This window comes from Pleurodeles waltl, chromosome 4_2, assembly GCF_031143425.1.
Source record: "Pleurodeles waltl isolate 20211129_DDA chromosome 4_2, aPleWal1.hap1.20221129, whole genome shotgun sequence".
Classification (NCBI taxonomy): domain Eukaryota; kingdom Metazoa; phylum Chordata; class Amphibia; order Caudata; family Salamandridae; genus Pleurodeles; species Pleurodeles waltl.
In genome coordinates this window covers 1,053,687,454-1,053,700,027 of record NC_090443.1, presented here as the reverse complement: position 1 = coordinate 1,053,700,027, position 12,574 = coordinate 1,053,687,454, and the positions used below count along the sequence as shown (strand labels likewise).

At 45.9% G+C, this 12,574-nt stretch overlaps 1 protein-coding gene across 1 annotated transcript; it reads right to left on the bottom strand.

Moving 5' to 3' along the window:
* Positions 1-2,235: 2,235 nt before the first annotated feature.
* LOC138294264 (uncharacterized) lies at positions 2,236-2,907 on the bottom strand (the record flags this gene model as incomplete). The annotated part of the gene is made up of 1 exon (XM_069233378.1): positions 2,236-2,907. A coding segment is annotated over one exon (672 nt), but the record flags the coding sequence as incomplete, so codon positions are not given.
* Between the last annotated feature and the right edge of the window lie 9,667 nt (positions 2,908-12,574).

Here is a 12,574-nt window from a genome sequence, read left to right as displayed (position 1 = left end):
GGGGTCATTGAAGTAGTAAAGGAAGGCCTATCGCAATGTTTGTTTTGTCCACCAGTACCGTGCTTCAATCTGTGTGGAGTCACTGTGATAATGTAGTTGAATGTCCCTCTCTTTTGTAACCATTGAAGGTCTAATTCCTCCTGTAGGGAGCTCATCCTTAAACAGAAAAATGGAAGTAGCTGAATGAAAGATGATATCAACCACAATAGAGACTTGTAACTGAGTACTGAAAGAAGCTTTTTACTATGAACCCAGGTTGCTAAGGACATGAGTTTAATTTGTCTTTCCAATGTGAAAAAGGCCTTGTCTTTGATTGTGTCTATTGTCGCTCCTAAGAAGGTGGTTACTCTTGCTGGCGAGATCTTTGATTTGTTGCAACTTAGAGTGAGGCCCAGCTCGTTAGATAATTCCTTGGAAGCTTTTGTTGAGTTGAGAGCTGTCTGACTCGACTGTCCTTTTATGAGCTGATCGTCTAAATGAACGAGTTACTTACCTTCGGTAACGACTTTTCTGGTGGATACATTAGCTACCTGTGGATTCCTCACCTAATGAATACTCCCATGGCGCCAGCATTCGACGGAAATCTTCTTACTAGTCTCTGCACGTCGACGAGGACGTCACTCTAGCCCACGCGACACCGTCTGACGTCATACAGGCAATAAGAGGTCCTCGACGATGTGCCGACGTCAGTACCAATCATTTTTTACGTGCATGAGAACAACCAGGCAATGCAATGAAAGAGCAAGGCAACATCCCATTACATTGTAAAAATACACAACATTGCATGAATAACTGTAAATCTTTTATATATATATATATAACTCTCTCTTTTTAAAATATATATACACATCAAGTATATACACAAAGATATATACATATATACATATATATAAATATAATATATACAACATCTATTGCACCCTCAAAGACCAAGAGGAGCGTACTCAAGGATTACTTGGTAAGACCAGAAAGGCAACGGGGAGGCGGGTGGGACCGTGAGGAATCCACAGGTAGCTAATGTATCCACCACAAAAGTCGTTACCGAAGGTAAGTAACTCGTTCTTCTGATGGATACAACTACCTGTGGATTCCTCATCTAATGAATAGAGTCCCAAAGCAGTACCACGCCCGGCGGTGGGTGCCTAAATGGTCAAACCAAGAAATCCTGCAGCACTGACCGTGCAAAATGGCCGTCCCTTCTAACCTCAGAATCCAAACAGTAATGTTTTGCAAAAGTGTGAAGGGACGACCAAGTTGCGGCCTTGCAGATGTCGACCACAGGAACACCTCTGGCCAAGGCCGAAGTGGCCGACTTAGCTCTGGTGGAATGAGCTCTAATGCCCTCAGGAGGATCCTTCTTTGCCAAAGAGTAACAGATTTTAATGCAAAGAACAACCCACCTGGATAGTGTTCTCTTGTGGACTGCCTTTCCTCTCCTCTTGCCCACGTATCCAATAAACAGCTGATCCTCCAGCCTGAAATCCTTTGTTCTATCAATAAAGAAGCTCAACGCCCTCTTTGGGTCCAGACGGTGCAGTCTTTCTTCCTCTTTGGAAGGATGAGGCGGAGGATAGAACGTGGACAAAGTAATTGCCTGAGCCAAATGGAAAGGTGAAACAACCTTCGGGAGGAAAGCAGCCTTGGTCCTCAACACCACCTTATCCCCATAAAAAGTTGTATAAGGGGGCTTTACTGATAAGGCCTGCAACTCACTCACTCTCCTTGCTGATGTTATAGCTATCAGGAAGACTGTTTTTAAAACCAAATACCTTAAGGGGCAAGAATGCATAGGTTCAAAAGGGGACCCCATAAAGAAAGTCAGGACCAAGGACAAATCCCATTGCGGCATAACGAATGGCTTTGGAGGATATTTATTTAGAAGACCTTTCAAGAATCTGATAACAATAGGGGATTTAAATAAAGATGGTTGGTCTGGAAGACATATGAAGGCTGACAAGGCCGATAAATAACCCTTAATGGTAGCCACTGCACAACCTTTCTGCGCTAGAGACAGAGCAAAAGACAAAACGTCCGATAGATGAGCATGCAAAGGATCAATCTGCCTCTCTCCACACCACGCAACAAATTTAGACCATCTATTAGCGTAGATAGATTTAGTGGAGTGTCGCCTGGCCGCTAATATAACATCCACTACCTCAGGCGGGAGAGAGAAGGAACTCAGGTTGCCCCGTTCAATCTCCAGGCATGTAGGTGCAGACTCTGGAGGTTGGGGTGTAAAACCTGCCCCTGCGACTGCGAGAGGAGGTCTGCCCTGAAAGGGAGACGGAGCGGAGGGCACATTGAGAGTTGGAGAAGGTCGGAGTACCATACCCTCCTTGGCCAATCTGGAGCTATTAGGATGACTAGAGCCCGGTCCTGGCGAATCTTCCTCAATACTCGAGGAATCAAGGGTATGGGAGGAAACGCGTAAAGCAACAGGCCGCACCAGGTTATTTGAAACGCGTCCCCCAACGCTCCCTGCATCGGATACTGGAGGCTGCAGAATAACGGACAATGCGCGTTCTCTCGAGTGGCAAACAGATCTACCCGAGGAAACCCCCACCTCTGGAAGATTAAACGGACTTGATCTGGATGGAGACGCCACTCGTGGTCTGCCGAGAATTGGCGACTGAGACTGTCCGCACGCACGTTCAAGACTCCGGCCAGATGGTTTGCTATCAAGCAAATCTGATGGTTCTTTGCCCAGGACCATAGTCGAAGAGCTTCTCTGCAGAGAAGGTACGACCCCACTCCTCCCTGCTTGTTTATGTACCACATCGTGGTAGTATTGTCCGTCAGGACCTGTACCGACTGACCACGAAGGGAAGGGAGGAAGGCCTTGAGAGCCAGACGTACAGCCCGTAACTCTAACAGATTGATGTGAAACATCTGTTCCTCTGGAGACCAAAGGCCTTTGATCTCCAGATCCCCCAGATGAGCTCCCCACCCTAGAGTGGAAGCATCCGTTATGACTGTGGCCACTGGTGGCGACTGCTGGAACGGCTTTCCTTGTGAAAGATTGTTGCTTGCAATCCACCACTTCAAATCCACAGCAGCATCTCTGGAGATCTTGACAGTACTCTCTAGATCCCCTTTGTGTTGAGACCACTGCCTTCGGAGGCACCACTGAAGAGCCCTCATGTGCCAGCGAGCATGCGTGACCAACAGAATGCAGGAGGCAAACAGACCGAGCAGACGAAGGACCTTGAGGACTGGAACTACCGCTCCATTTCGAAACATTGGAACCAGATCCTGAATATCTTGAATCCGCTGAGGCGGAGGAAAGGCTCGGTTCAATGTTGTATCCAGTACTGCCCCTATGAACAGGAGGCGCTGAGAGGGCTCTAGGTGAGATTTGGGCTCGTTCACCGAAAAACCCAGGTCGAACAACAACTGGGTTGTTGACTGCAGATGATGCGACACAAGCTCCGGGGACTTGGCTTTGATCAACCAGTCGTCCAAGTAAGGGAATACTGCTATCCCCTTCCTTCTGAGTTCTGCCGCAACCACCGACATCACCTTCGTGAAGACTCGAGGTGCTGAAGTAAGACCAAACGGAAGGACCGCAAACTGATAGTGCTGCGATCCCACCACAAACCGGAGATACTTCCTGTGTGACTTGAGTATCGGGATATGAAAGTAAGCATCCTGCAAGTCGACAGACACCATCCAGTCTTCCTTGTTCAACGCCAAAAGCACCTGTGCTAGGGTCAGCATCTTGAACTTTTCCTGCTTGAGGAACCAATTCAAGACCCTCAGGTCCAGGATTGGTCTCAAACGACCATCCTTCTTGGGAATCAGGAAATACCTTGAGTAACATCCTCGACCCCTTTCCTGCTCTGGGACCAACTCCACCGCGCCCTTTGAAAGGAGGGCTTGTACCTCCTGTTCTAGCAACAGGAGGTGTTCTTCTGAACAATAAGAAGGGCGGGGCAGGATGAGGGGCGGGAACTCCCGAAAGGGAAGGGTGTAGCCTTTTCCCACAATACTGAGAACCCAAGTGTCCGTTGTAACAGTCTTCCATTTGGTGAGAAAATGCTGTAATCTTCCCTCTACAGGAGAGGAGTGAGTGGGAAATGGTGGAAGCCTAAGGCTGCTTCCCCTGCTGCACCCCGCCAGAGGATGAGGAAGAGGCAGAGTGCTGCTGAGAGGCTCCTCTGGTGCGGACCCTACCTCTCCCTCTAAAAGATCTATAGGGATGGGAAGAGGCAGGTTGCTGATATCTTCCCCGAAAGGAAGAGGAGGAAGAGCCACGCCCAAATCCACGAAACCTCCTGAAAAATCTGGAAGAGGCCGTGGAAGAAGGAGCTTGGAGCCCTAACGACTTAGCCGTGGCCCTGCTCTCCTTAAAACGTTCCAAGGCCGAATCAGCCTTGGCTCCAAACAGTTTGTCCCCATCAAACGGGAGATCCAACAATGTGGACTGTACATCTGCAGAAAAGCCCGAGTTACGGAGCCAGGCCTGCCTCCTTGCCACCACAGTTGTGCCCATTGCTCTGGCTACTGAGTCGGTCGTATCCAGTCCAGTCTGGATAATCTGGGTCGCAGCAGCCTGGGCATTTGAAACAACATCCAAAAGACCCTGGGGAAGCTCTGTAAATGATGAGGAAATGTCATCCATCAGAGCATGAATATACCTCCCCAGGATACAGGTTGCGTTGGTGGCCTTCAACGGCAGACTGCAGGACGAAAAAATCTTCTTGGACTGCGCCTCTAGTTTCTTTGAATCTCTGTCCCCAGGCACCGTCGGGAAAGAACCAGGCGCTGACTTGGATGAACAGGAGGCCTGCACCACCAAGCTCTCCGGCGTAGGGTGCCTAGACAGAAAACCAGGGTCAGTCGGAGCCGCCCGATACCTCCTGGCCACGGCTCTGTGAACTGCTGGGGAAGATGCCGGCCTCTTCCACACCTCTAACACCGGATCCAGCAGAGCGTCATTAAATGGCAAAAGAGGCTCCGCCGCAGCTGAGGCCGGATGTAGCACCTCTGTTAGAAGGTTTTGTTTAGCCTCCACCACCGGCAAAGGCAGGTCCAAAAAACTAGCTGCCTTCCGTACCACTGCGTGAAAGGAAGCAGCCTCCTCAGTATATTCTCCCGGGGACGAAAGATCCCACTCAGGGGAAGTGTCCAGCCCACTGGCCGACTCCAGACCACGCAGCCCATCACCCGAGTCCTCTAGCTCTCCTTCCTCCAGGGCTCGTTGGTACTCCTGCTCCTCTAATACACGGAGAGCACGTCTCCTCGAATGAAGCCGTTGTTCAATACGCGGAGTCGACAATGCCTCCGCCGAAGTCGAAGATCGGCGCCGATCTTCAGAAGCCACCGACGCCGCGTCCGGCGCCACAGGTAACTTCAGCGCCGACGAAAGAGCAGTCGAAGCAGATGGACCCACCGGAGTCACAGGCCGAAATCCCGACGTCGACGGGATGGAAATCCCCGGGGCCAATCCCTCTGAAGCCACCGGAGCGGCCACCGGCGCCGACACCGGCGCCGAGCCCACGTTCCCAAAAGGGAGAAAGGGCATAAAGGGTGCCGGCCGAAGAGGCGCAGGATCACCCAATGAAAAGGCCAAAGGCCCAGCCGGAGCACCCCCTGGAGCCATCTGTTGGAAGATGGCATACATCGCATTCAAGAATGCGGAACTATCGGCTCCAGGGGTGGGAAAAGCCGGATACTGGGGTGCCTGTCTCGGAGGCGACCCCGACGCCTGCAACGCCGGAGAAAACACCTGAGGCTCCAATACCTCAATCACCGACGCCTGTCCAGGTGAAGTCGGAGACGCCGGAGAGGGCAACGGCGTCGAAGGATGCGGCGTAACCGTGGGACTGATCTCCCATGTCCTTCGGCGCCGATCCGAAGACCTGGAACGAGTCTCCTTTGAATGACGCCGAGATTCTCTACGGCGCCGGGAGTCTCGATGACGCCGATGTCTTGGTGAAGAAGACTTCTTGTGATGCTTCCCCTTCGATTTCGCCATAAACAGCTTCGCCTCACGTTCCTTGAGGGCCTTTGGATTCATGTGCTGGCATGAATCACAAGTCGAGACGTCGTGGTCGGAGCTCAAACACCAAAGGCAATCGGAATGAGGATCCGTCACTGACATCTTGCCTCCACACTCACGACAAGGCTTGAATCCAGACTTTCTCTGCGACATTATTACCACAGCGAAAGACTACGCAGCAAAAATACACTGTAACCACAAAAGTAACAGTTGCTCCCTCGAAGATAACCGTTTCGAATGCACGGAAAAAAGGGAACTGACGTCGGCACGTCGTCGAGGACCTCTTATTGCCTGTATGACGTCAGACGGCGTCGCGTGGCTAGAGTGACGTCCTCGTCGACGTGCAGAGACTAGTAAGAAGATTTCCGTCGAATGCTGGCGCCATGGGAGTATTCATTAGGTGAGGAATCCACAGGTAGTTGTATCCATCAGAAACTGACATTTTTGGTGCTTTTGCTTCCTCAACCAAGCTGCTACCAGAGCCAGTCACTTTGTGAATATTCTGGGTGCTCATTTCAGGCCAAAAGGAAGAACCCTGAACTGGAAATGGCTGCTGGCTACTGAAAACTGAAAGAATTTTCTGTGGGCATGTAAGATTGGGATATGAAAGTATGCGTCCTGAAGATCCAAGGTTGCAATAAAGTCTCTGTGGTCCATACGAAGGAGAATATCCTGCAACGTGACCATGTGGAAGGTTTGACGCTTGAGGTATTTGTTGAGATCTCTGAGGTCAAGGATGGGACGCCATTCTTTCCAGTTCTTGTGTATTAGAAAGAAATGGGAGTAGAATCCTCTTCCTTTTTCTGAAGAAGGAACTCTTTCTATTGCTCCCTTCCTTAGCATGGTCTTGACCTCCAACTTGAGCTGATTTAGATGTTTTTGAAAAGGCAGTATGTGGAAGCTGTGATGGTGGAATTTGGGTAATCTCTAAGGTGTAGCTGAATTGAACTATTTTTAATACCCAATGGTCTGATGATATTTCTTGCCATTTTTTAAAGAAGTGGGATATTCTTCCCATTATTTTTTAGAATTGGTGGAGAGGAGGTAGCCGGAGTCTGAAACTGGTCATTGGCGATGACCTGTCTCTTTCCCTTGACGTGTTCTTCCCCTAAGAGGAGGTCTTGTGTAGGCCGCTTGGGTTGGTTGCCTTTGTGAATATTGCATACAAAACTGCTGAGTTGCGTAGGAGGCGTAACAAAGGTGTTGAAAACCCCCTCTATAAGATGATACTCCTCAACCTCTGAAGCCACGAAAAGGCATCTTTTTAAACTGAAGGGTACCCCGTGATCTGGCCGTGCGCGTGTCAGTTTTAATCACTTGTAGGGCTTCATCCATGTGTTTGCCAAAGAGAGCTTCACCATCAAACAGAAGGTCCAATATTTTAATCTGCACCTCTGGTCTAAAAGTAGTAGTGTGAAGATAGTATAGAGTACGTATGAAAGCAGTGGGGTTGGAGCTGGAATGAGGTCATATGGAATCTTGGGGGAAAAGAAGAGGAGACAAGGAGGAGAAGCTCTACTGGAGATGTCATGTATCCTGATTTCATATAAATAAATACAGAAGAAAAGAAGATATTGTGTCTTTAATCTCTACACTGGCGATGAGGGACTTATCTGCGCAAGGGGCAGATTTATGAAGGACATCTCTACCCTTGGAAATTTCAACTTCAAGGAAGAACGACATATCTTAAGGCAAGTGAATTAATTTTCAGTGAAGCGATGAGACGAATCTTCAGAGCGGCGTAAATTAAATCAATAATATACTTTAAGACGCTTTCCGGAGTCAAAAGCGTCAAACAAGATGTTATGCGGGTGCCAAACAGCCCATTTTCAACGCATTCAGCACGAGCAATTAACACGCGTGGTTAGCGCGTGTAGCTAGCGCATGCTCAACAGTCTCCATTCCGTGCAGCCTACGCGTGTAACTAATGCGTACAACATGTATACAAACAATCTGCACGGGGCCTGAGCTACTGACTTGTCCTCATTGTGGAAGCCGTCTCAGAGGCAAATTGAGCATATAAGCGTGCTGAAATAAGGAAAATAAACTACTTACCACAGAAGCGAGCGCACACGGGTCCTGTCCTTGCATACGAGGAGTCTAATCAATGAAATGGAAGAATGACTAAAACTTTATCAGAACTAAAAATAGGACTTTTACCAAAGCCACAATATTGGAAAGAGGAAACACTTTGTCAGTAATAGAAACAGGACTTTCAACAAGGCTACAGTACTGAGAAAAAAAAATAGAGAAGATAATAAAGTTTTTTTTTTAAAGTTCATTTATTAGGGTTGTTTTGGAAAATAATAAATAATAAAATGGGGGAATCAAAGTATGGCATCACCTCCACCTTTCCTGTCAACGCCAGGAGAACCTCCTGTACCCTGGAAACAATGGAAAAAAATCTTTTTAACTTATATTCTGGTATTAGTGGTGATCGCTATAGCCCTCTAAGAAAACAAGCCATTCTTTTGCATCATTTAGGAATTGAAGGACAAAGACATGCCTGAGTTATCTTTAGGTATGGGTGATGGGCAACCTGTCAATGTTTTGGACATGTCGATACAGATGTTAGACATTCAATTTATTCCCAAAACTAACTTGGAACGTCATAAGTTTTTACACGAATGCAGAAGGCAGATGAGGATGTTGCATCGTTTGTAGCAGCTTTGAGGGGTCTTGCTCCATCTTGTCATTTTGAACAGTTGACAGATTCACTGATAAGAGATCAAATAGTACGGTGTTCCTATAATAAGAGAATAAGAGAAAAGTTGTTAAGGAGAGACCCTTCTTTGGAAGAAGCTATGCAATTAGCTGAAAGGATGGAACACACGGCTGTGTGGTTGCAGGAGTCTGATAAATCTGTTCAAGAACTGAAATATAATGCCGTTGATGAAATTAAAAATAAGGCTGCGTCAGAAGGGTTTGTAGATGATATTAAGACCGCAAGGGACAATGTGGTGAACGCAAAGCAAAAAAAATTGGAGGAGAGGCTCTGAAGAAACTTGATTGGAGAGAGGTTAAATGTTATTGTTGTGGGGCCCCCAGGACATATTGCATCGAGTGAAATGTGTGCTGCACAAGATGCAATGTGAAGGAATTGTGGCAACGGAGGACACTTTGCAAAAGTATGTAGAACCAAGTTTGACATGGAAAATAAAAGAAAAGTCAAGGTGGTTGATCAGATAATCCAGGATGTTTGCGAGGATGCTCGTGAGATAATTTTGATGGTGAAAGAAGACCATGAAGGTTTTGGAAGTGATGTCCAATGTCTGGATCACTTAGAAACAAACAAATCATGGATAAAAAAGGAAAGTACTGATGTATTAGAAAAACTGCATGCCTGGGTTGCTTTGGATGATGTAACCATCAGAGTACTAATTGATTCGAGAAGTCTGTTCACTCTTATATCCAAGGAAACATACGAGTCCCAGTGGTCGTGCATACAGAATTCTCAACTTGACGGGACAGACATAAAAGCAGTTGGTTATGCTGGGAAAAGAATAGAAATTTTAGGGATGAAATGGATGAGGATTGCGTTCAAAAATAGAGCTGTTCATGGGAGAATATATACGTTACAGACTATGGTTCAGATTTGCTAGGATGGCGTCATCAGAAAGACCTAGGAATGATATTGAATCCCAATTCAAAAGAACCAGTGATACTAACGGAAAGTGATGAAGTGAGCAAAGTTAGCACAGAACCGCAACATGGTTTGATTGAAAAGTACCCTAAGGTATTTTCTTCAACATTAGGTTTATTGAAAGGATTTATTCATAAGATAATATTGAAAGAAAATGCTAAGCCAGTAGTTTACAAGGTGCACAATATTCCACACATGATGAGGGATCCTTTGCAACAGGAATTAGCCAAATTGTTGAAGGAAGACATCATTGAACCTATTGAAGCTTCTGAATGGCTAGCACCAATTGTATTAGCAGCCAAAGAAGGAGGGAAAATTTGCTTATGCATTGATCTCAGGGAGTTGAACAGGAATATATGGGTTGATAGGCAGCCTCTACCTAATATTTCTGAAATGTTGTTGATGGAAGGAAAAGGGAAGGTGTTTACGGTTCTCAACATGTCATCCGCATACCATCAAGTCAATCTGCATGAACAGACCAGACACTTAACATCCTTTGTTACACCGTTGGGAGCGTTCCGTTATAAAAGAATGCCATTTGGACTTGCTTCGGCGTCTGCTGTTTTCCAAAGGGTGATTACAAATATCTTTGGGGATATGAAACATGTATTATGCTTTCAGGATGATATACTCATTGTTGGGAAAAATTATGTAGAACATTACTTTTTGTTTGAAGAGGTAATGAGGAGTTTGGAAAAACATGGTTTAACCATAAAGAAAGAGAAGTGTCAAATTAAGAGACGTGAAGTAACGTATTTGGGGCATGTTGTGAATAGTAGTGGAATCAGTCCGAAGAAAAGTATAGTTACAGCAATAGAAAATACTCCCGTGCCTTGTAACAAAGAAGAATTGAAGTTATTTCTTGGTCTTGCAGAATATTGCTCGTAATTTGTGAAACATTTTACAGAAATAGTTGAACCCTTGAGAAAATTGGTGAAGAAGAATGTGGAGTACCTGTGGGATGAACAGTGTGAGTGTGCATTTCAAGGTATAAAGAAATTTAGTATGCAGGCCCCGACATTAGGACATTTTGATGTAAAAGCAAGGACATATCTCACTACTGATGCCAGTAAAGTGGGCATTGGGGCAATTCTGATACAGGTTAAAGGCGGTGAAGAGTATGTAGTAGGGTTTGCATCTAGAAGGCTGCAAGGTGCAGAAACATCATATTCAGTCATTGAGAGGGAGGCCTTGGCCTGTTGTTGGGGAATCAATCAGTTCAGGATCTACGTATGGGGAATACCCTTCAAGTTGAAAACAGATCATAAGCCTTTGACATACATTTTTAAGGGTAGAAGAGGTTTAGAAGGAAATGTGACACTGCGTATTTCAAGATGGTTGCTGACAGTGATGGATTATAATTTCCAAGTAGAATTCTTGCGAGGGCAGCAAAATGTGGTGGCTGATTATTTGTCAAGGATGCCTGTCAAGATAGAGGAGGCAGAAGAAGATGCTTTTGTAGGAGAAATTGGGAGTGTTTTGGAAACTGTGGCGATAGATGAGAAGGAGTGGGAGTTTTCTAAAAATGAAGACTTGGCTATGGAGAAAGTTGGAGAGGGTTGTGTCTAGATGGAAGAGTGAAGATGGGTTGAGTGGGGATCTATCTGGTAAAAGTCAGAGATCAGTTGAGTTTACAAGATGGCAAGTTTTTGAGGGGAAGACAATTGGTTCCACCGGCAGGGGTTTTATAAGTGTATAATCAGTATTGCTCACGAAGGTCACTTAGGTAGGGGAATGATGAAAAGGAAAGTGAGACAGTCTTTTTGGTGGCCAGGCATGGATCAGGAGATAGAGGAGGCAGTGAGAAATTGCTTTGCGTGTGCGAATAGTGACAAAACCAAGGTAGTGAGACAAGCTCCTTGGAGGACAGTGGAGTTTCCTACTAAACCTTGGGATAAACTAGCCATAGACTTTATGGGTCCGATTTCTAAACTTGGGTCGAGGTGTAAATACAATATAGTATTGGTGGATTACCATAACAAATGGTTTGTGATTAAAGCAGTGGAACAAGTGAGTACATTGAATGTTATCGAATTCTTAAATGAGACCTTTATGGATGAGGGAATTCCTAAGACAATTGTATCAGATAATGTATGCAATTTGTATCTAAGGAGATGACCAATTATTTGGCGAGAATGGGTATAGTTCATGATAGAGTTGCTTTGCTTCGACCAATGGTTTGGTGGAAAGGGTGAATCGAATTGTGATGGAGAATATTCAATTATTGTTGGCTAATCATCTTCCGTGGAAGTGAGAGTTGAGAAGAATGATGTGGGCACATAGAACAACTCCTCATTCTGTGACCGGACTATCACCGTTTGTATCTTTGAAGGGAAGGGAGCCAAAGGTAACGGAGTGTTCCATATGGTGGAAGGAAAAGGAAATGGTGAGGGTGGATCAAGGACTTGTAAAAGAGAATGTGGAACATAAACAAGAGAAGGCTTCTCTACATTATAACAGAAGAATGGGTGTCAAGCAGTGCAACATACAGGCAGGTGATTGGATTGTTATAACAAAAGTGGGATTGTCCATAAGGGGGAAAGTAGGTATACAACTCCACAGAAGGTAAAGGAGACAAGACGTAATATGGTGGTTTTGGAGAATGGTTCAACATGGAGTATGGGAAATATATGTAACGTACAGATGTAAGATAAATTGACCAGCAGGACAAAGGAGCAGCCTATGTGAAACTCTAACAAGATTTATATAATGTATGTAGTGTACAGTATTGACTATGCTTACTGGGGTGTGTTAAACTGTTAGGTGGTGTATCGGCATGTGGAAAAAAATGTATAAAGGGGAAAGATGTGTGAAGATAGTATAGGATACTTATGTAAGCAGTGGGGTTGGAGCTGGAATGTTATGAGGTCATATGGAATCTTGGGGGAGAAGAGAAGAGGAGGAGGGTGGAGAAGCTGGGTGGTGAGAGG